Consider the following 22,238-nt stretch of genomic DNA (forward strand, 5'->3'; position numbering starts at 1 on the left):
AACAAACCTTGGTATATTCCATAATTAAAATAACAGACGCTGGGGGGGGAAAAAAAAAAAGTACACGTACTGAGCATGAAAATATTCTCATCAACGTTTCCTTCATTACACTTTTATGGTGCATTAAATATAATGGGCAGCTTTTTTTCCATTTATCACTCAAAAAACAACCTTCTTGACATGAGCACAGGAGAGACCTACAGAATAGAAATAATCTAAAACCCTAACCTAATAAAATAGGATAACAGTAATACAGTCATCAACATAGTTGCTTGCCTGAAATGGCCAGTATAGCAATGATTATTTTTTTCCCCCCAAAGAGAAGATTTGAGCCAGAGCTCAATCAAGGACTCCCTAACTTGGTATATGGTGGAAGAAGTTCATCAGACATTTTTAGTCCTACGTGTGATCCACTGAAGGCTAAGGAGGGGGTAAGAGGAGTTCAAATGATATGGGTGTGCTAAAATATTTTATATTTGTTTTTAAATTGTCTTTTTTTAATTAAAGAATCGATTTAAAGCACATGAATCAATGGCATTCAATGCAGTAGAACAGTGGTTAGGTAAAAAACAAAATCAATAAGATCATATACTGGATTCACTGATCTACTGCATCTATTTTTAGGATAATCTTATATTGTCTCCAAAATGTAATCAATCTTATAAATGCTATACACCAGATCCACTATTAAGGTGATCGTAAACAGTACCTTTCCTATAGGGGTAGGGCCAAGAGTAATTTCCAGTAGGACAGTTCTTTCTTGGGGGTGGAAAGTGGGCAAATAAGTGTACAAGAATAATTATCAATGGCTGAGACTAATTCAAGCATTCTGCGTATTTGTTTACCTTCTACAGGATCCAAAATCATGGAGATCTTATATTGGCTCCAAGATCAAAGCAATAGATGACTTAGTCATCAAGAAGATCCTGCTCTGCACCCATCACCGAGGTGATAATACAGGATCTGTCATTAAGGTGATTTTAAGATGAATCTACCCTCATGGAGGTCCTACTTTTTTCAACCATCAAATCAATTTCATATTTAACTCGCCACAGAGTTGATCTTGTGCCATCAAGATTATCATCTTATGCTATACACACACTTTGTTTGTCTTCAATCATGCTGATCTAACAGATCCATCATTCTTACAATTGCACTAGCACCAGCATTATTACAGCAAAAGGACAGTCATATTGGTGAGACAAACATTTCAATATGGTAGTTGTCTTTCTGTGAGTTGCTGATTTGGGCACAAAATGATTTTTCCAAGATGCAGATGTGGCAAACCATAAGACCGTACATCAACTAAGTCGAGCTTCATCCATCTACATGCTTCCTTACGATTAAGAAAAATGCTATACTAGAGGCTTGCCATAAATAGTCCAGGCACAACTTAAATGCTTCTATTATCCTACCATATAATTCCAAGAGAAGACATGAGTGAATGAACACTGGGGCAGACCAAGGCAAGATCTATTGACATCACAGGTGCTGTCAAAAGACTGAAGCATATGTTGCGTTTAAGGAGGGCAATTGGCTTTAATTAAAGAAACAATATTATATATTGAGAAGCATTTTTATTGAACAAGCTGGCAATGTGTATCCATGAATATACATATGACAGATACTTAGAAGGAAATGTTACTAACCTTCTGTAACAATACTGCAGTGAATCTATAATCTTCCTGCATATTTCTCACCTTATGAATACTCCTGCCAGGCTTCAGATAGGTCTACAAAACCTTTGCCCCTAGCAATGACTATCCAGCACTTCAAAGTAGGGCCACTTGGCACCTGCCAAAACACTGCCTCTGGATGTCACTGGTGTATATCAGGCACCAAACCGGTGCACTGGTGTAAGTTCATGATATTTTTCCCACCCTCTATCAAGGAGTTAGGACTCCAACAGTGACAAATATGGCACATTACATGTTTACATTTCTCGGGTTACTTGGTGTAACATTTCCCTTTATATCTGGAATCCATCTTATACAGACAGTTCTCTTTTTCTTGATTGGATGCAGAAGAGGGAAGAAAGTTGGAAGAATAATAGTCTGTGTCATATGAAAAGCAGAAACCACTTTTGGTAAGAAAGATGGGTGGGCAGGGGAGAAGAATCAACTAATTAGATTCAAAAACTGTGAAGGGTAGATAAACAGATAGAGCCTTAAGTTCTACCACCACCAATAAAATTGTTTTTAGAGCAATAATTCAAACCAGGCAACTATGCATCGGCCTGAATGGAGGTGCCTTGAAAAAAGTCAAAATAAAGTTCAAATCTCACCAAGGACCAATAAACTCAGTTGGAGTGAATAAGTAAAGCAAACCTTTCAGAAAACAAGTCACTTGGGATGATCTAAAACAGGGAAGGCTGATTGGGTAGACACATGAAAACACATAGGGTCACCAAATAGTTCTTAACTGTAGCCACTGCCAGGCCCTGATGAGCAATGGACACAAAGTTATATGAACTTGAATTTAAAGGGGTACATGCCACCTGACAAGCACCACTGCACAAACTTAAATCAGCAGCCTGCATAGATGATTTAGGCTTCCTGGGTGCTAAAATAACCTCTGCGACTTCATCAGGAAGGCAAAACAACTAATTGATATAGCTCAGTCTTCACCCATGCAGTTGTAATGCCCAGAGGCTGGGAAAGAGTACTTGGATATCCTGTGGCAGAGGCAGATCTGCTCTGCATGAGAGAGGAAGAGGAAGCTAAATGCTGAGTTCCAGCTGTTGGGTGTACCAGATCTTCCTGTATTTCAGTAAGGAACAATTACAATAAGAAGTACCTGATCCTCCCATAATTCCTGCAGGACTTTTGATAGAAGCAGGCCCAATGGAAATGTGTACAGCAGGCCTGACCAGTCAAATCTGATGGTATATTCTAGAGAACCATTCAGAAGACAGTGTGTGGCACAGAACTGAGAACATTTCCTACTTTGGGTCCACAGGAAAGAAATCCATAAACGGAAACCTCAGTCTAGAGAAGATCAACTCCGGCTATAGCTTCCAGTCGCAGGTCCTCCAGTGAGAGATGACGGAGCATCCACCCTCCTATTGAGGGAGCCTGCTGGTGATCTGTTATAGGGAAAATTCCCTGTCACTGTGCACACATACAGAAGCAAAATACTTGCCAATACAAGGTCTACAACCTCACATTGCCCTATCTGTTGATGTAATGGACAATGGTGGTGTTGGCCTAAAAATCTGGATGTTGCTCCCTGAGATGAAATAGGGAAATGCTTTCAGGGCAATGTGAACCGCTCATTTAAGCACATTTATGTGCAGCCACTGCTCCAACACAGACTAAAGGCCTTTGAAGTCAGGATGAGCACTCCAGTCCTGCGGAGCGGAGCGGAGCCTGTGACCAACAGCCCAAAGACATGCAGCATCAGGATCCAAGCTTAAGTCACACATTTCAGAATCATGACACAAATGTCTGTGAATTGCTGAGGAAAAAAGGCTTTCATAAAGGTTGTGTCAAGCACCACCCCAAAAAACATCTGCCTCCACGTGTGAGAGAAGTGAGACTTCTCAACATTGATAGCAAAGCCTATGTCATGGAGGAGCGTAATTGCCCACTGAAGATGCTCCGGTACCAGCATCAGGAATCGTCCTTTCATCAACTAGGGGTTCAAATACAGAAATACATGGGCTCCTGTCCTCCATCGCTAAGCTGCCACAACTATCATCACTTTCATAAAAACCGTGGTGCACCGTAAACTGATAATGTTGGGATTCCCCCGTGAACCTCAAGTAACATCCCCCCTCCCCCCAAGTTTAGGGTTAACGGGTCGCTCTTCCTGGACAGCATCTGAGCTTGTCCTTCAGGATAAACAGCCTTCCAAAGCGGAGGTCCAGGACAGCCCTCAGGTCTCTGAAGTTTTCAAGAATTCAGTAGTAAAATTCTATGCCCCTCTTTTCCTGAGGCACAGCACCACTTCTATGGCCCCGTTTATCAGCAAGGCACGGGCGTCCACTTCCAGCATCAAAGTATGAGCTTATGAACATACTCTGAAGAAAGGGGAGTGATTCAGTGGGAGAATACAAAAAGAAGGCCAATAGAGTAGCTGAATCGCCCAGCAGTCCTTTGTAGTCACCTCCAGTTGAGTGCTAAAATAGTAGACAGTCCCTAGCCCATCCCCCTACATACTTCCCACCCCTCAACTATAAAACAAAAAGTATTATGAGGAGGGGAGAGGAGGTAGAGCCTGCATTTGACAATGGGGACTGGATTTGCTGTTGCTCTCCTAGATCTACCAAGGCTCGAAAGGAGCAATACATCTGCTGTGGAGAATGGATGGACTGCACAGCCCTAGAACGACCTTGGAACCTCTGATACTGCTGGCAAAACTACTGTATACATGCGGGCCTAGGTCGAGAGTTGTGGCTCTGGTGTTCTTACAACCTTCCATGGACAGCTTCCTCACTGAATTATTGCACCGAATTATTACGCAAGCTGGACCTTCCCCGAAAATCCAGTGGAACAAATTCAAGCATGTCTATGTAGCATGACAGTCATGCCCATACACCAAGCAAAGATGTCTGCAGGATCTCTTTATAGATAGGAGTTAATTACTGAAGTTCACCCGGACTCTTTCGTTTGCCACACAAGCAATGTTTTCCTCTATAAACTTTATGGCCTGCACCAGAGTTGACAGTGGTGGGGTCATTAACTGCTTCGAGATCCCCATCAATGGCAGTGACAAATAAATTAGGGATAACCTTAGCCATTTTGGACTTCATCTTACTCACTGGAGCTAGAAGCTGTGAAGCCTGTTGTTGGAGATATCAAAGCTTCCAAGCCAGCAGTATCAGGTTAACCCTTCAAGAGTAACGCAAAGGGTGAGGAGATATCCTACAAACAAATAGTCCTTGATTAGGGAGAGGTCAGACAAAGAAAGAATTTGGATTCTGAATGGTCTTGGGTACAAGACTATCTCCTCGAGAAGGAAGCAGAGTTCTCCTTTCAATTGTGCTTTTATATGTTTTTTTTGTGGAAAGGAGAGTAGAATGCTGCCTGGAAGGGGAATTACCTTTGGGAACAGGAATTACGTTTGGGACTCTTCCTGCAGGTCTTAACCAAAAATAGCTTGGCCTCCTGCTTTTTGATGGCCTTTTGGTGCACTGAGGCATGGAGAGACAGTATTCACAGGCAGCATCAAAACCAACCCCAGACCACGTACAGCTATCAGGGGGATCCAACAGGGACATCATTTGTTGTATTGCCTTCAAAGCTAAAAGTCTGAAACCCTCTAAGGTAAGATTTCACATAGTTGCTGTCCAATAGCTAAAGAATTTGTCTGCGAGACACTGCACTTATGAGGGACAATGGCAGCTATAACACCCAGAAGATGACACATTCAGAGGCGATGTTGTGGCTGGAGCTGCGAGGAACTGTCAGCGTTGGAGAGTCATTGCAGGTGGATGTTTTCCAGACTAGTCTGAAGCCCAGGAGTTTTTATAAAGAAATTAACCTGCAGAGTGATTCATTCATCAAAACTCATATCTAACCAGGCACCATAAAGTGCATTCTGCCACAGTAATGCCCTTAAGCCATTTTAGTGACTCTTGCATGGTCGGAGGAAGCTGATACAGTGCATATAGATTAACAAGATTCAAGCATGTAAACATTTGCTGCTGTGTATTTACAAAGGGAACTGACATCCTAACACTAAGAAACAGCAAGCTGGGGAACCACCCTGCTAGTAAGGTCATGAGAAAGAACAGTAAAGCACAGCCTGCCAGAATGACTTCAGGAAACAACCAAATGAGGAATGAATCAAACAGCCCAGAAACAAGGGTTGGGGTTCAGGCTTCTTGGTAGATAATTAACAATGGGATAATCAGCCGTCCAGTAGAGTGGTGCAGTACACATGCCTGAGAGTACCCCATTACTAGATGAGTACCAAATAATGAACATCCATCTGCCCTCCTCTTCCCATCACTGTCATTATATTTCTTTTCATTTTCGTTTTCATTTTTGCTATATCCCCCTCTACAACACATCTGTTCCACATCCCCGTTGTGCACTCATCTCCCACAATTCCACCTTTTGGTGCTTATACTGGGCCCTAACTGCAGCTCTTAAACTGTTAGGTACAAGGGAATGCATAATTATCTCTTACTTTGCAAAGAAAGAATGAGCTGGTGGGAGGAACTAGCAGAAAAGATAGTAGCTACAAAGACTCAGCTACATGTGAGGATGCTAAACCATGAGAGGAACAAACATTATGTAGCTACAATCATGCAGAATTTCTGAGGCGTTGCAAAAAAAAAAAAGGAAAGGAAAAATAAAAAAGTGCAGGAATGAGCTCCCGGTGGGGTTTAGGGAAGCTGTCAAGCAGCATTGAAACATGCTAGGAAAGGCCCCCAGGAGAATAAGGACGATGACTGCTGAATCCTTCCCTTCTTTAAATCAACCATCATCACGGACATAGAAAAATTCACCTATTCCTTCAGACAATGGTTTTAGGGGGAGGGGGGCTATGGGGTGGGTCGTGGGCAGAGAGATTTGGTTGGGACCTTCCAAACCCAAAACAATCTCAGCCAAGGTACCTCTCTATTTAAAAGTAATCTTAACCAGCAGGAAAAAACTATAGTGCTGGTGAGGAGTGAGATTGGTGGAATGCGCATGGGATGAAGAACACTTGCACATGATGCGTGTATCCAGCTTTTATAGGGAAAAACACTTAGAGTTTTAAAAGGCCTTGTTAGATCTTTAAAGGTTTTCTTCTCCCTAAGGGCACTAGTAAAAGCAAGGCGGCCAAAGCTGGAGCTAATTCAAACGACTACCAGCTTGTTATCCATAATGTATTGTAGTTTTAATAGATGGGCCCAGACCCTGCTTCATTAACAACCGACTGCCCACATCTAGTACTCTGAACTGCAACCTCTCCTCATTGAAGAATGACCTGTAACAGTCTGTTGCGTGCTACTCAGCCTGGGGAAACAGGGCCAATTGTACATGCGTGCAACAAAATCTGCTATTCACTGCATCGGTCTGGTGCACAGTTGCTGCAGATGAATAAATGGGTACAATCCATTTTACATAAAGTCTAGGGAAGAAAGGTCTCCATATAAGATGCATTAGTAGTCTGTGAGGAAGACGGGGCCTTGTGCCTCAGTCATCTTCCTGAGCACTGTTGTTTTGTACAAAAGGAACACTAAATAAATACAGAGGCTTTCGTCCTCTGAGTATAAAGCAGTTCCTCCATCCCTCCTTTGCCTCTATGATGAAGGATCCCTGCACACTCAGATCTAGGAAGCTCTACAAAAAGGAAGGTGCTCCACACTGTATAGTCAGACCCATGAACCATTCTTTGAGGTCCGAAGGCTGAATAAGAGTTTTGCTGGGACTCAGCTCTTCATTCAAGCTAGCCTGGCTGATGAGGGGTGAAACCCCGAAACCGGTCCCAGGATGCTTGTTTCCGGTCCAGGGAGAACCTGGCCTGGCAGTTCGGGCTGGACTGTTCCCATGAGGAACAGGGTCAAGACTGATTTGCATATGGCTGGGTTCAAACTGGGGTGGCATGGTGAGCAAAATAATGGATGGATTAAACCCAGATCTGTGACTGGGGGTGAATGTTTGATTGGTTCCGCATTCCGTCCATCCAGTTACGCTATCCCACAGCGTTGTGTTTTGCTTTGCTTTTGCCGCCCTAAGTGCGCCGGGTATGCCCAGATGTGGGTCCCGGGCTCACTGTGCCACTGGATTCAAGCTAGCCTGGCTGATGAGGGGTGAAACCCCGAAACCGGTCCCAGGAGGCTTGTTTCCGGTCCAGGGAGAACCTGGCCTGGCAGTTTGGGCTGGACTGTTCCCATGAGGAACAGGGTCAAGACTGATTTGCATATGGCTGGGTTCAAACTGGGGTGGCATGGTGAGCAAAATAATGGATGGATTAAACCCAGATCTGTGACTGGGGGTGAATGTTTGATTGGTTCCGCATTCCGCAAGCATTTTACTCAATCATCCATCTGTTTTACTTGTTTTGTCACCATGAAAAAAGCTTACCTCTCTCCATAGGCAGCTGGCCCCTCGAAGGGGACAGCGTCTCCAACATAGTTGCCCCCCCACTCTGTCCATTCTCCTTGGAGGTCTGTTGCAGTGTCTGGCTCATCTTCCCAGGGTGCTGCCCAGTGTCTTCATCCCTCAACAGTGCACCTTTCTCCCTCTGCACTAGCTGCTCCAGAACCTCAAACTCCGCTTTCATTTCTGGTGTCTGTAGGTTTGCAGCTTCAAGTGCACTCTTCTGTCTCCGGACTAATCGTAGAAGAGCACACATCAGCCTGAATGAGGGAATTGGAAATGTCAGAGTAAAGGAAAATATGGATGGCATAGGTAAAAACTGTGTGTTTACTAAAAATGTGTAGTTTGTGAATAAACCAAAAATCAACAAGGGAAGCAAAAGTCCATTACAATCAACATGCATAATAGGAATGAAGCTGCAGCATTCCTGCTTCACAACTATTTCTATCAGGCACACCCAATTCCTACCACTCAGAAAATTCTAGATTCGGGAAGATGTTTAGAAGTGTTGCAAATACTAGATTTGAGAAGATGCTTAGAAGTGTTCAGACTATCACCCCCAACTATCCTTGGGGGTGTATCCTTTTCAGGCTTTGATCATCAAGTCTTCCAGCAAAACCAAAAAACGTGTTACTTACCTGTAAGGTCAAGTTTCTTACCTGTAGGTTTAGTTTTGCAGCTTGAAGAATTTTCTAGATTCACATGCTGTGCATTATTCCGCCATCTAGTGGTTGGGTCCAGAATTTTCCGCTATTTTGTAGGACTTCTGTTTTTGATTGTTGGTGGGCGTCAACGGAACCTTCATTTGGAGGCCCCTTGTGACATAGTCCTACTTCCTCCTGATAATCCAACCCTTGCTAGCCATCTTCAGATTTATTTTTTGCTTTGTCCTTCCATCTTTCTTGTGGGGGTGGGTGGGTGGCTTCTGAATCAAGAAAATTCTTCAATCTGCAAAACTACATCTACAAGTAAAAAAAAGTACGTTTTGCAGCATGCATCTTTTCTGAATTCACATGCTGTGTGCACTGATTTTAAAGCGTTTTTTTAGTCCTGTGGCGGCAGGGTTAAAGATGGTCATTGATTTGTAAATAGATGTTGTAGAGCCCTTTGTCCTACTTGAACTTCCTTGTTCTCTTGAATATCAATACAATAATGTTTTGTAAATGTGTGCACTGATGACAAAGTTGCTACCATGCAGATTTCCTGTAATGGTGTATTTGTCATAAAGGCAATGGTTACTCCTTAGGTCAAGCATACACGCATTTTTTGACCTGTTGTAAGTAGTCTGTGGGCTTTTGACCACACCCATCTCACTCCCATCACTTTCACTCGTTCCTGGGCCTGCCTTTCAAAAATCGCTTGATGTCATTGGTAAACGTTTTACATATGTCCCGCCTTGGGGAGGTTTAGTTACCGCCTTGCAGACTGACCATCTTACATGGATTATTGCATGATTGTCGATATACTTCAACGAGGGTAAACTATTTTTTATAGTGGGGACCCCAAAATAATAACCCCTCCAACCATTGTGTCTTTTTAAGCTCTCTCATGGTAGTAACTTTTGTTTTACAGCTGGGAATAGTTTATGTTTTAAGGGACTTGTTTGTAATATCATTGCAGTAGGCCTCTTAGCTAAGAAAATGTGTAAAGCACTGCACCCTCTGGGGCTAAATATTTGGATGCACTGCATTACTTTCTGGCATTTTATTTTCATGTGGTTATGCCCTCTAGGGGCTAACTATATGGCTACATGACCATGTTTCTTACCTTTATTACAATTCTGGGTGGCCACAGGGGCTCTACACAAGTGAAGTAATGTTCTCTGATCCTGGTTTTTGAGTGAGGGGCACTGTTATGGTATCTGAAGCAGGCTAAACAGGAACTCTCAGAACATTTACTCCATTGGTTAGTGAGTGCCCATTAGTAACGCTCACCCACTAGCTACAGCCAGGCATAAATGTGGCTCCCCAATGGTACCTCCTCAAAACACTTATTGGACCTGCAAATCCCTTCTTGAAATTCCCAAATTTAGAATCACTAAAGGACAAAAACAGTCATTTTAGGCTAGCACTCTTTGTCCACAGATATCAGATAACAGAGCACACTCATCAACCTCTGCATACAAGCACATGGCCCAAATCTTCAATACAGCCTACATTCACTCTGCAGTGGATCTATGTATTACATAGCAAGTTACACAAACAATCTGTTATGTCTTGCTGTATCCCTCAATTGCCCCCACTCAACGCTTTCCAACCAGACCCCTGGGTTTGGTGCATTTGGAAATGTTTCACTGAAATGTGCCTCAATACGAAAGGTCTAGGTGTGCTATCTATAAGTAAATCAGTAGTTTAGAAATCATTCACTCCTAGCTAAGCCATGCCCCTTGGCGATGTATCACACCCATTGACCAGGTATTTCACTCTTCCAATTTTAAGGAATGCAAACAGTTTTCCTCACTTCAACTTTGTCCATGACCTTCTCCCCTGCTTTTCCCCCTTCACCCTAATCAGACTCACAGATTGAAGGATGACTTGCCTCTCAATCCGATCCTCATTCTGTGGCTTGTGCTCAGAGTGACTCTTCTGCAGGGCCTCTCGACGAAGTGCAGCATTTCGTGGCCTTAGCCTGCTGCGATATTTTGGGCTTGGTGGAGGTTCCTAAAATCAAAGCATTAAAGAGATAGGAATTGGGAACAACACCATAGTGGGGAGAGAGAGACACAAATTGACCATTCATTGATGGGTTTCTAAAGCTCACATTTCGTACTAAAAGATTATTTTGATTATTTTTTCCATGCTTCACTTGGCACTTTCCATTTCTTTGCACATTGTCAGTCCAATGTACTTTAAAGACTTTTTGATATCTAGACAATAATGTAAAACTGCTATTCACTCACTGAGAAGATTCTAGTATGTCTCTTCTGAAAGAACATTGCCCTGAACTCCACCTCCCCATGTTTATGATTAAAGCAAATTAAAGCAAGCCCTTTAGTTTCTAATCTTAATAAATTGGATCTCTAATGCCTATGGAAGTGTTTGCCATAAGGTGCATCTGGTGACAGTGACTCAAGCTTCTTGCCGGGGAATGTCCAAAATAGCAAATGGGTTTGTGCACTTGCTTACCAAAAGAGACGATGAGGGGCAATCCAGTGCATCCCCAAAACCTCCTGTCATAGGACAAAAAGTCTGATCAGCAAATCTGATCTACAGCCCAAAAATTCCAGTACATCTTTGGAAGATGTGATCTAGGCAAAATCAACATGTTGCTGTATTCTGGACAAACATGAGAATCAATAATTTAGAAGTAGTCTTTGGCGATCAGACGTGCTTTAATAACATGAAGTTTGAAAAGATGCAAAGGGTATGCATTGTCTACAGTGCTACTGTGGAATGTAAGGTTAAGTAGCAAAAAAGCACATGTGGTCTGAACATCGTAAAGAGAAGGAATAAGTTAATCATATCTGGTAATAGTAGCACCCTGATGAATTTGAATGGCCTGCAGATTTCTTATCACAGAAATATATCTATCAGCCATGCTAAGACTCCAGATGCTTTTTCTTATACCAGGTGTGTCAGATGTATTAAGACAATTCTAGCACAGAAGATTTAGCAGTAGAGGTACATATGGTGCTATCATGCCACACTCTTATTTCTGCGATACTGCAGCAGCTAAACTAGGACAAGAACTATTTTGTAACCAGCCCCAAAGAGACCCAAATAACATGATGATAGGCAAGTATAAACAGTTTACAGGTGAAAACTCATTAGAACCACCTTTACCAAAAACAAACATTTTTCTCCTGACAAATACTTTTAATTGGCAGATTCTTCATCTATGAAAGCACACTACAACAGCACAAAATTCACTTTAAGAAGTTGGCGTCTAAGACACTGCAGAAGGAGAACTTATACAATGCCATAAAGATATGTAAAACCATGGATTGTCTAGGCAGAATAGAGGCAGTAATTATCCGTAAATGTTGTGTACTGACAGAAGTTACTGCCTTTATAAGTCTTCAAAAAATTAATACTTTGCAGAAATGATGGAGTTGCTTGTTCTCATGAGTGAGTCCATCCCGAACTGCCAGCCAAGGCCCCCTCTAGAAAGGAACACAAAAAAAACTCCAGGCTGATTTCTACCTTGAGGAACTGCAGACCAGAGGTGGCTCTGAAGTCAAGAGAATTACCATCCCCAGTCCTCTAGCTGAGGTGAGGATGCAAGTGGTTGGCAGATGCCTTGCTACCGCCAATCTCTCCATTGTGTAAAGCTGCTCATTGTGTGTAAGACAGGATCCAGAAGTAGATATCTTTGTTGTCAATTGGAACTAGCCAATCCATGCCTGTCTTTCCATCAGTCCCCTAAAAGTACAATATGTACTGACCATCTGGATCAATAACTTCCAAAGGTGACTCCTGCGCAACAATACCAAGATATTTAGCCTGAACAGCGTCCTTCTACCATCTTCCCTTGGAGACTGGCAGCAAGTTTTAGACTTAGAAAATCCCCATTACTGTGGTCAGCTTAGGAAGAGACGCACAACTTGTGAGGAGAAGAGAAAGATCCAACTCAATGAAACTTGTCATGGGGAACGAGCATCTATGAGTCACAACAACCTTTAGCAATTCAGCTGGCCAAAATCCCACAGAAGCAACAAACCTGACCTGCACAAAATAGCTGAAGGGAAGTTTTCCAAAACTGATAATTTAGTGAGCTTGCACAGATTCAGACTCAGGAAAGTTCTCCTTGACCACATCAAAGCCAGAGGGCCAATGAGGCTTTTATTTCTTTACTTTAGCTCTTTGGGCTGTGGCTCAATGGCTGCAGCTGTTTTGCTTATTACAGAGCTATTTAAACATGGTGCTTGCCTTTGCGATTCCAGAGCCATAAAGTCTTACACTACATCCAAGCCCCCAGTCCTTACTGCTTGAGTCTGTGGGTAAAGTGAGATATAGGAGACCTTGGCAGTGAACGTGCACTTCCCAAAACAAGGGCCCTCGAGGCGTGATATCTTCCAGGGGAAATTATTGTGGATGCGCCAAGTCTTCCTGCCTATGCAGGAGATCAGAATGGGCGCCAGAAACCCTAACTTCAGGAGCCCTGTTAATTGTAGCCCAAGACTGTATGTGAACTTGTCTTTGCCACCTTAAGCTTAATGTTATGTTTTAGTAGGACCCTATTCCAGGTTGGGTAGTAGCAAGCAACAATATATTTCCCAATAACACTGGAAAATCCCACGCCCACAGTCCTCATCCCTAATGGCAACCATCTCATGGTAAAGAACCAAAAATCTCTTTCCCAAACACAATATTTGGCACCTGAAGCACCCTCCATATCTACCAAAAGGACAAAGCCATCATACCTGCTCTGCCTTTTTCGCATCCTCAGATAAACCGGCAGGCTTCTGGTCACATTTCCGGGCTGATGTTTGAGTGCTAAATTCCCTCACGCGGGCACCTGCTACTTGAAGTACCTCGCACGCTGCTTCCTGTGGGACTTGTACGTCCTGGTTTGACTCCTCCAGACTGAGCAGAGGGACAGAAAAAAAAACTGAAATTAAATACTCTGCGCAGGATGATCAAACTTATACTTTTGAAACCGATAGTAAGCAATCAGCACTTTATCAGAATATAGGGCTATACAATGGATCATTTTATCTGCCTTGCTGGGATAAGCGAATACCTATCGTTCCTATGTACATGAGAATAATTAACCTTCACCCCTTTTATCCTAGAAGTAAAAATATTAATCAATTAAAATGTAAATTAAAGTTACATAACAGTGACAAGAATCTGACTGATCTCCCTCACCCCTCCCCCGCCTCCCTCACCACCCCCAAATGACAATGCAAAACTATATATTCACAACCATAGGCTAGGAAATAGTAATTGAACTGAAAAGCCCCAGACGCAGACAGATCTAGTGGTACAGACTGGCCCCTCAGAACAAAGACTGAAAAAAATATATTGCTGTCCAGGTCATCCTGGACCCCACATCGGCAACTAGTAACAAAGAACGGGTCCCCCTCGGATTTATGACAGGAAACAAAAATACAAACCATGTAACCAGAACCGAATTGCTCTGCAAAGATAAGGGTTTCCATACAGTAACACACAAAATTGTACCAATAATTTTTTTCACCACAAGGAATGAAATTTTAGAAGTGCAAAATACTTATGCTAAAAACTCTGTCCATATGGACTGCCGCCTCTGCTCACTGTGCCTTTCACAGCCAGAAACAGCTGCAGGCAGAATGAGAACTGTGTGGGCTCCCAGGCAAACGAGCAGTATTGCAACTTGCGGTGTTCATGGTTTTTAACACTTCCAGCCCTATGGCCTCCAAGGATTTCAGCCGATGATGTCAGTCTTTGTGTCTAGAGAGAGGACTGTAGTGCTAGGTTTTAGAAACAGACCTGCATTTGCCGACACAGCTGTGTGCACACCTACTTACACAGAAACCAGGTACCTGTGCCCAGCGATTTCCAAAACCTTTAACCACTTTATTCCCAGAGACAACTCTTCCTAACTTCTGTACTACCACCACCAGTTACCATCATACCTTCTGTACCTGTCCTTTACGTGTCCATAATAGATATCACCCAAGAAAATCTCACTGTCTGCACCAGATCAACACAGATCCTACATCTAGGCTTCAAGTATTATGTACCTGTACATTACTAGTCTCATCTTAGGGCCCTCATCCATTCCTATGCAAATGACTGTTGCCAAGCAAATTCTTGTGGATTGGCAGCATATGTAATACAGCTATTTTTCATGAGAGACTTGAGCCCAGTTAAGGTATTTTATTACATGTATTAGCATGCCATTCAAAAACTGTTGACCAGTGTACTTCGAAATGATGGGGGGAAAATGAGCAGCTGAAAGTGCTTGCTGCTGCTTACCTACAGAGTACTCGCTCCTGAAGGCATGTCTCTGGCACAACTGCTGCATGTTCTTCATGGATTGCTGCACCAACCCGCTCATAAGTGTACAGTCTCTGGCGCAGTTCAGCCACCTGAAAACAGAGTATCAGACTCACTCATTAAAAAAAATAATAATAATAATAATATCACAGACACAACAGTCAACAGTGCAACAAGTGTAAATTGGGGTGTTTTTCTTGAAACATAATTGTCTTCTCATTCACCACTGGGCAAATTACCTGAATATCTTGGGGCAGATTGCTGGCACATATTTCATTTCACCACCATAGTTTGAGTTATTTCTGCCTAACTACTATAATATGGTGAAACTGGGCAGATTATTCAGTACATTAAACTGCCGCCACTCGTACCCTACTCTGGGTTGTGCCAAAATAGCAGTGCACTGGGTGCCTTATATGTTACCACTCTGGGCTGCCACCACTGCTAGTTACATATTTTGGTGTCAATATTGTGTTCAAGCTCATATACGGACTAAGTTGTAAAGAGGGAGGTTAATATAAAATGAATAGAATGATGCCATGTAAATACAGACGACATGTGAAGCCCCGCTGATTGTCACAAGATTCTGGTTCTTCATAAAACTTGGCCTCATGAGTTGGAGGGGGGGGGGGGGGGGATTTGCAAAAGGAAGGCCTTTCTGCTGCAGTAATCTAACCTCACTAGTCAAACACTTCTTGTACGTTGCCAATTGTATCACTGCCTACATCCCCCATTCTTCTATGGTGGGTTGTCAATACCCTAGTCCCCTAGGGTGGCCAACCTACATTCATATGTTCTCCACATTGAGCTAGCCTTAATCTCAATCTATTACATGAGGCTGCCAACACTCACTTGCCAGTGTTGGTCTGCTTAGACTCCAATCCTCATATTTGACACTGCATATCACAACTCTCCAGTTTCACTCTTCACTGCTCTGCAAGCGCATGGATATCAACAGGTTAAAATAAAAAATACTTCAAAATGACTGGGATGCTCGTAAAAACATCCAAATACTGGACATGGCACACCATGACAGTCCACTTTAGTGCAATCTCTGCATTGACCAGGTACTCACCTCAGCCTTCAGCTCTTCACAGACAGCTGCGTATTTACTGATGTGGCAATCAAAGCTGATCACGTTACTCTTCAACTGGAAAGAGATGAGAGGTGAAGAATTGAGAGATTGAGGGTATTGTATGAAAACCAGGGTGGTAACATACACCCTAGGGAATCCACAGTGAATGATGAAAACAATATAGCGAAAGGCTGTGCAGCAAAAGGTCCATCACAGTATATGGGAAATCTAAAGAACAGTTATTATACGACATTAAAAAACAGCCCGATAACAAAACAAATTTAAGGAGCCCAGCAAAGCACTAACTCCAGCAGAAGGCCTTTCACTACAGAAGAATGGACATTTTCAAAGTGTGGCATGGCACCGGAGGTTCAAAATTCTGTGTGTGTGTGGGGGGGGGGGAAATGGCGCAGTTGCAAACATATCAATAGGGCATTGGTCTGGGTTGCGCAGATTCACCCGGCAAGGTCATTGGCAAGAAGCTAGTGAGTGATATTGCGCAATATGGAAAATGTCACTTACACAGTGTACATCTGTTCGTGGGTTTAGTCGCTGCAGATTCACATGCTGTGCACATCCCGCCATCTAGTGTTGGGCTCGGAGTGTTACAAGTTGTTTTTCTTCGAAGAAGTCTTTTCGAGTCACGAGATCGAGGGACTCCTCCCATTTCGGCTCCATTGCGCATGGGCGTCGACTCCATCTTAGATTGTTTTCTCCGCAGAGGGTGAGGTAGGAGTTGTATATGCTAGTAATAGTGCCCATGCAATGGAGTGAATACGTATGTACATAATGTAGTTTAAAGTAATTTATTTACAAATTTATAAATGTTCAAGATCAACTTCTAAACGGCTACAGGCTCCCGGGGGGGCGGGTGGGCGCATGTGAATCTGCAGGGACTAATGCCACGAACAGATGTACACTGGGTAAGCGACATTTTCCGTTCGATGGCATGTGTAGCTGCAGATACACATGCTGTGCATAGACTAGTAAGCAGTTATCTCCCCAAAAGCGGTGGTTCAGCCTGTAGGAGTTGAAGTTGTTTGAAACAATGTTCGTAGTACTGCTTGACCTACTGTGGCTTGTTGTGCCGTTAACACATCTACACAGTAGTGTTTGGTAAATGTATGAGGCATAGACCATGTAGCTGCCTTACATATTTCGATCATTGGAATATTTCCTAGAAAGGCCATGGTAGCACCTTTCTTTCTAGTTGAGTGTGCCTTTGGTGTAATAGGCAGTTCTCTTTTTGCTTTAAGATAACAGGTTTGAATGCACTTAACTATCCATCTAGCAATGCCTTGTTTAGAAATTGGATTTCCTGTAGGAGGTTTTTGGAAAGCAATAATTGTTTTGTTTTTCGAATTAGTTTTGTTCTGTCAATGTAGTACATTAACGCTCTTTTGATGTCTAATGTATGTAGTGCTCTTTCAGCTACAGAATCTGGCTGTGGAAAGAACACTGGTAGTTCTACTGTTTGGTTCAAGTGGAACGGTGATATGACTTTTGGTAAGAATTTAGGATTTGTTCGTAAGACTACTTTATGCCTGTGTATCTGAATAAATGGTTCTTGTATGGTAAATGCTTGTATCTCACTTACTCTTCTTAGAGATGTGATAGCAATTAGGAATGCAACCTTCCATGTTAAGTATTGCATTTCACATGAGTGCATAGGTTCGAAGGGTGGACCATTGAGGCGAGTTAAGACAATGTTGAGGTTACACGAAGGAACTGGTGGTGTTCTTGGTAGTATAATTCTCTTTAGGCCTTCCATAAATGCTTTAATGACTGGTATCCTAAATAATGAAGTTGAGTGTGTAATTTGCAGATAAGCTGAAATTGCGGTAAGATGTATCTTAATGGATGAAAAAGCTAGCTTTGACTTTTGCAAATGTAGTAAGTAGCTTACAATGTCTTTAGCAGATGCGTGTAATGGCTGGATTTGATTATTGTGGCAATAATAAACAAATCTTTTCCACTTATTTGCATAGCAATGTCTAGTGGTTGGTTTCCTAGCTTGTTTTAGGACCTCCATACATTCCAGTGTAAGGTCTAAGTGTCCGAATTCTAAGATTTCAGGAGCCAAATTGCTAGATTCAGCGATGCTGGATTTGGGTGTCTGATCTGTTGTTTGTGTTGAGTTAACATATTTGGTTTGTTTGGTAGTTTGACATGAGGCACTACTGAGAGGTCTAGTAGTGTTGTGTACCAAGGTTGTCTTGCCCAAGTTGGTGCTATTAGTATGAGTTTGAGTTTGTTTTGACTCAATTGGTTTACTAGATATGGAAGGAGTGGGAGAGGGGCAAAAGCGTATGCAAATATCCCTGACCAACTCATCCATAACGCATTGCCCTGAGACTGATCTTGTGGGTATCTGGATGCGAAGTTTTGGCATTTTGCGTTTTCTTTTGTTGCAAATAGGTCTATTTGTGGTGTTCCCCATCTTTGGAAGTAAGTGTGTAGTATTTCGGGGTGAATCTCCCATTCGTGGATCTGTTGATGATCCCGAGAAAGATTGTCTGCTAACTGATTCTGAATCCCTGGAATAAACTGTGCTATTAGGCGAATGTGGTTGTGAATCGCCCAATATCATATTTTTTGTGCTAGAAGACACAACTGAGTTGAGTGTGTTCCTCCTTGTTTGTTTAGATAATACATCGTTGTCATGTTGTCTGTTTTGACAAGGATGTGTTTTTGCCTTATTATGGGTTGAAATGCTTTTAGCGCTAGAAATACTGCCAGTAGTTCTAAGTGATTTATGTGAAGTGGTCTTTGCTGAGTGCCCCATTGTCCCTGGATGCTGTGTTGATTGAGATGAGCTCCCCATCCTATCATGAAGGCATCCGTAGTTATTACGTATTGAGGCACTGGGTCTTGGAAAGGTCGCCCTTGGTTTAAGTTTATGTTGCTCCACCATAGAAGCGAGGTGTATGTTTGGTGGTCTATCAACACTAGATCTAGAAGTTGACCCTGTGCCTGTGACCATTGTGATGCTAGGCACTGTTGTAAGGGCCGCATGTACAATCTGGCGTTTGGGACAATGGCTATGCATGAGGACATCATGCCTAGTAGTTTCATTACCATCTTGACATGTATTTTTTGTTCTGGATACATGACCTGTATTACCTTGTGGAAAGTTTGTACCCTTTGTGGACTTGGAGTGGCAACCCCTTTTGTTGTGTCGATTGTCACCCCTAAGTATTGCTGTGTTTGGCACGGCTGAATGTGCGACTTTGTGTAGTTGACTGAGAAACCTAGTTTGTGGAGTGTGTCAATAACATACTTTGTGTGTTGTGAACACCTTTTTTGCGTGTTGGTTTTGATTAGCCAATCGTCTAGGTATGGGAACACGTGTATTTGCTGTCTTCTGATATGCGCAGCTACCACTGCCAGGCATTTTGTAAAAACTCTTGGCGCAGTTGTTATCCCAAATGGCAATACCATGAATTGGTAATGTACCCCTTGGAATACAAACCTTAGGTACTTTCTGTGTGAAGGATGTATCGGTATATGGAAGTATGCATCCTTTAGGTCTAGTGTTGTCATGTAGTCTTGCTGTTTGAGCAATGGGATTACGTCCTGTAATGTCACCATGTGAAAGTGATCTGATTTGATGTAGGTGTTTAACGTTCTGAGATCTAATATAGGTGTTAGAGTTTTGTCCTTTTTGGGTATGAGAAAGTACAGAGAGTAAACTCCTGTTCCTTTCTGATGAACTGGTCTTAATTCTATTGCTTCTTTTTGTAACAACGCTTGTACTTCCAGTTGTAGAAGGTCTATGTGTTGTTTTGACATATTGTGTGTTTTCGGTGGGACATTTGGAGGGAATTTGAGAAATTCTATGCAATAACCATGCTGGATAATTGCTAATACCCAAGTATCTGTTGTTATTTCCTCCCATTGTTTGTAGAACTTGGTTAGTCTCCCCACCACAGGTGTTACGTGTTGGGGATTTGTGACGTGTAAGTCACTGTTTGTTTTGTGGAGTTTTGGGACTTTGGAACTTTCCTCTACTTTTTTGGAACTGTCCCCCTCTATATTGTCCCCAAAAACTTCCCCGCAGATATTGGCTCTGATAAGTGGGCCTGGTTTGTGAGGTTGTGGGTTCTGTGCTTTGCCCTCGAAACCCCCCTCGAAACTGTGTTTTTCGAAATGTGCCTCTGCTCTGTGGGGAGTAGAGTGCGCCCATGGCTTTGGCCGTATCAGTGTCTTTCTTCAGTTTTTCGATAGCAGTGTCCACCTCCGGCCCAAACAACTTCTTTCCGTTAAATGGCATATTCAGCACAGCTTGCTGTATTTCCGGTTTAAATCCTGATGTACGCAGCCATGCATGTCTCCTTATTGTGACTGCTGTGTTGACAGTTCTAGCAGCTGTGTCTGCTGCATCCATTGCTGACCGTATCTGATTGTTGGAGATACTCTGTCCTTCTTCTACTATTTGCTGTGCTCTCTTCTGGAACTCCTTGGGCAAATGTTCTATAAAGTGTTGAATTTCGTCCCAATGAGCCCCATCATATCTGGCCAACAAAGCCTGTGAGTTTGCAATACGCCACTGGTTTGCTGCCTGTGCCGCCACTCTTTTCCCTGCTGCGTTGAATTTTCGACTTTCTTTATCTGGAGGTGGTGCATCTCCTGAAGTATGTGAGTTCGCTCTCTTGCGAGCTGCCCCTACTACTGTCCGGTGTTAGCTGTTGTGTGATGTACACGGGGTCTGTTGGTGGCGGTTTATATTTTTTCTCCACTCTTGGAGTAATGGCCCTTCCTTTTACAGGCTCCCCAAACACTTGTTTGGAGTGTTTTAGCATTCCAGGTAGCATGGGGAGACTCTGGTACTGGCTGTGTGTGGACAACAGTGTATTAAATAGAAAGTCGTCTTCAATGGGCTCTGCATGCAGGCTGACATTATAAAATGCCGCTGCCCTCGACACCACCTGTGCGTAGGCTGTACTATCTTCTGGCGGCGACGGTCTAGCTGGATAACAGTCAGGACTATTATCTGACACTGGCGCATCATAAAGATCCCACGCGTCAGGGTCATCTTGACTCATCCCTGTATGAGTCGGGGATTGCATCATAGGTGGAGTGGCTACCAGTGATGGTTGCGGCGAGCGTTGTGGAGACGGTGGCAGGCTTACTTGTTTAGCCACTTTTGCCTCTGGCTGCTTGTCTTTCTCCTGGAAGGCAAGTTTGCGTTTCATTCTAATAGGAGGGAGAGTGCTGATCTTCCCCGTTTCTTTTTGGATGTGGAGCCTTCTTTGGGTGTAGTCTGGCTCCATGGTCTCCAATTCCTGTCCAAATCTATGTATTTTCATTTGTGAGGACAGTCCTTGTTCCTCTGTGTAGGAACTTGATTTTGGTTCCGAGGCCGGATGTTTCGGTATCGAAACCTTTTCGGCTACTTTTTTCGGTTCCGACGAAACCTTTTTTATTTTCAGCGTCGTTGTCTCTCGGTGCCGACTCATTTCGGTGCCGCTGTCTCGGTGCCGAACTTGCTCGGAGCCGCTATCGCGGGCCCGAGATTGCCGTGTGGCGGTATCTCGACCGGAGTCGGATGACTTCAACACCAGCGTGCCCTTTTTTGGTGCCGATGTTCGGTCACCTATTTTTTGGGTTAAGCCATGGCCTGTTGGCGGTGGCGTCCCCTGGGCTTTTGTGGTCTTCTCGTGAGTTTTATGTTTCGACGTCTTACTCACGGTTTTCGGCGTTTCTTCGGGATCGAGCTCGTCCGATTCCTGGATGAAGAAGGTTTCTTCTTCCTCCTCGAAACGCCCTTGTCCTGTCAGCGCCGACGCCATCTGCAGTCTTCTTGCTCTTCGGTCTCTTAGTGTCTTCCTGGACCGAAACGCTCGACAGGCTTCACAAGTATCTTCCTTGTGTTCTGGCGACAAACACAAGTTACAGACCAGATGCTGATCTGTATATGGATACTTGTTATGGCATTTTGGGCAGAAGCGGAATGGGGTCCGTTCCATCAGCCTTGAAGAGACACGTGGCCGGGCCGACCAGGCCCCGACGGGGGAATCGAAAAAACCTCAAAGGGCCACCGGAGCTCTTCAAAAGTCGGTGTCGATCTGTTATAACTAACCCGATACCGAACGCAAACAATACCGATGATTTTTCCGAGATTCTAACTAACTTTCCGACCCGAAACCCGGAGCGAAAAGGAACACGTCCGAACCCGATGGCGGAAAAAAAACAATCTAAGAT

The 22,238-nt window shown here is 43.3% G+C and overlaps 1 protein-coding gene across 2 annotated transcripts in view; it reads right to left on the bottom strand.

The window, feature by feature from the left end:
* The window catches only part of LOC138246348 (kinesin-like protein KIF18B), a 184,680-nt gene that overhangs the window by 62,649 nt on the left and 99,793 nt on the right, over positions 1-22,238 (bottom strand). For both annotated transcript variants that reach the window (XM_069200862.1, XM_069200861.1), the window contains exons 8-12: positions 16,035-16,109; positions 14,939-15,051; positions 13,399-13,561; positions 10,575-10,696; positions 8,022-8,296 (exon numbers count right to left, since the gene is read on the bottom strand). In XM_069200862.1, the coding sequence (XP_069056963.1) occupies positions 8,022-8,296; positions 10,575-10,696; positions 13,399-13,561; positions 14,939-15,051; positions 16,035-16,109 (748 nt within the window). The remainder of the gene's footprint in view (positions 1-8,021; positions 8,297-10,574; positions 10,697-13,398; positions 13,562-14,938; positions 15,052-16,034; positions 16,110-22,238) is intronic.

Source organism: Pleurodeles waltl, chromosome 7 (assembly GCF_031143425.1).
Source record: "Pleurodeles waltl isolate 20211129_DDA chromosome 7, aPleWal1.hap1.20221129, whole genome shotgun sequence".
NCBI lineage: Eukaryota > Metazoa > Chordata > Amphibia > Caudata > Salamandridae > Pleurodeles > Pleurodeles waltl.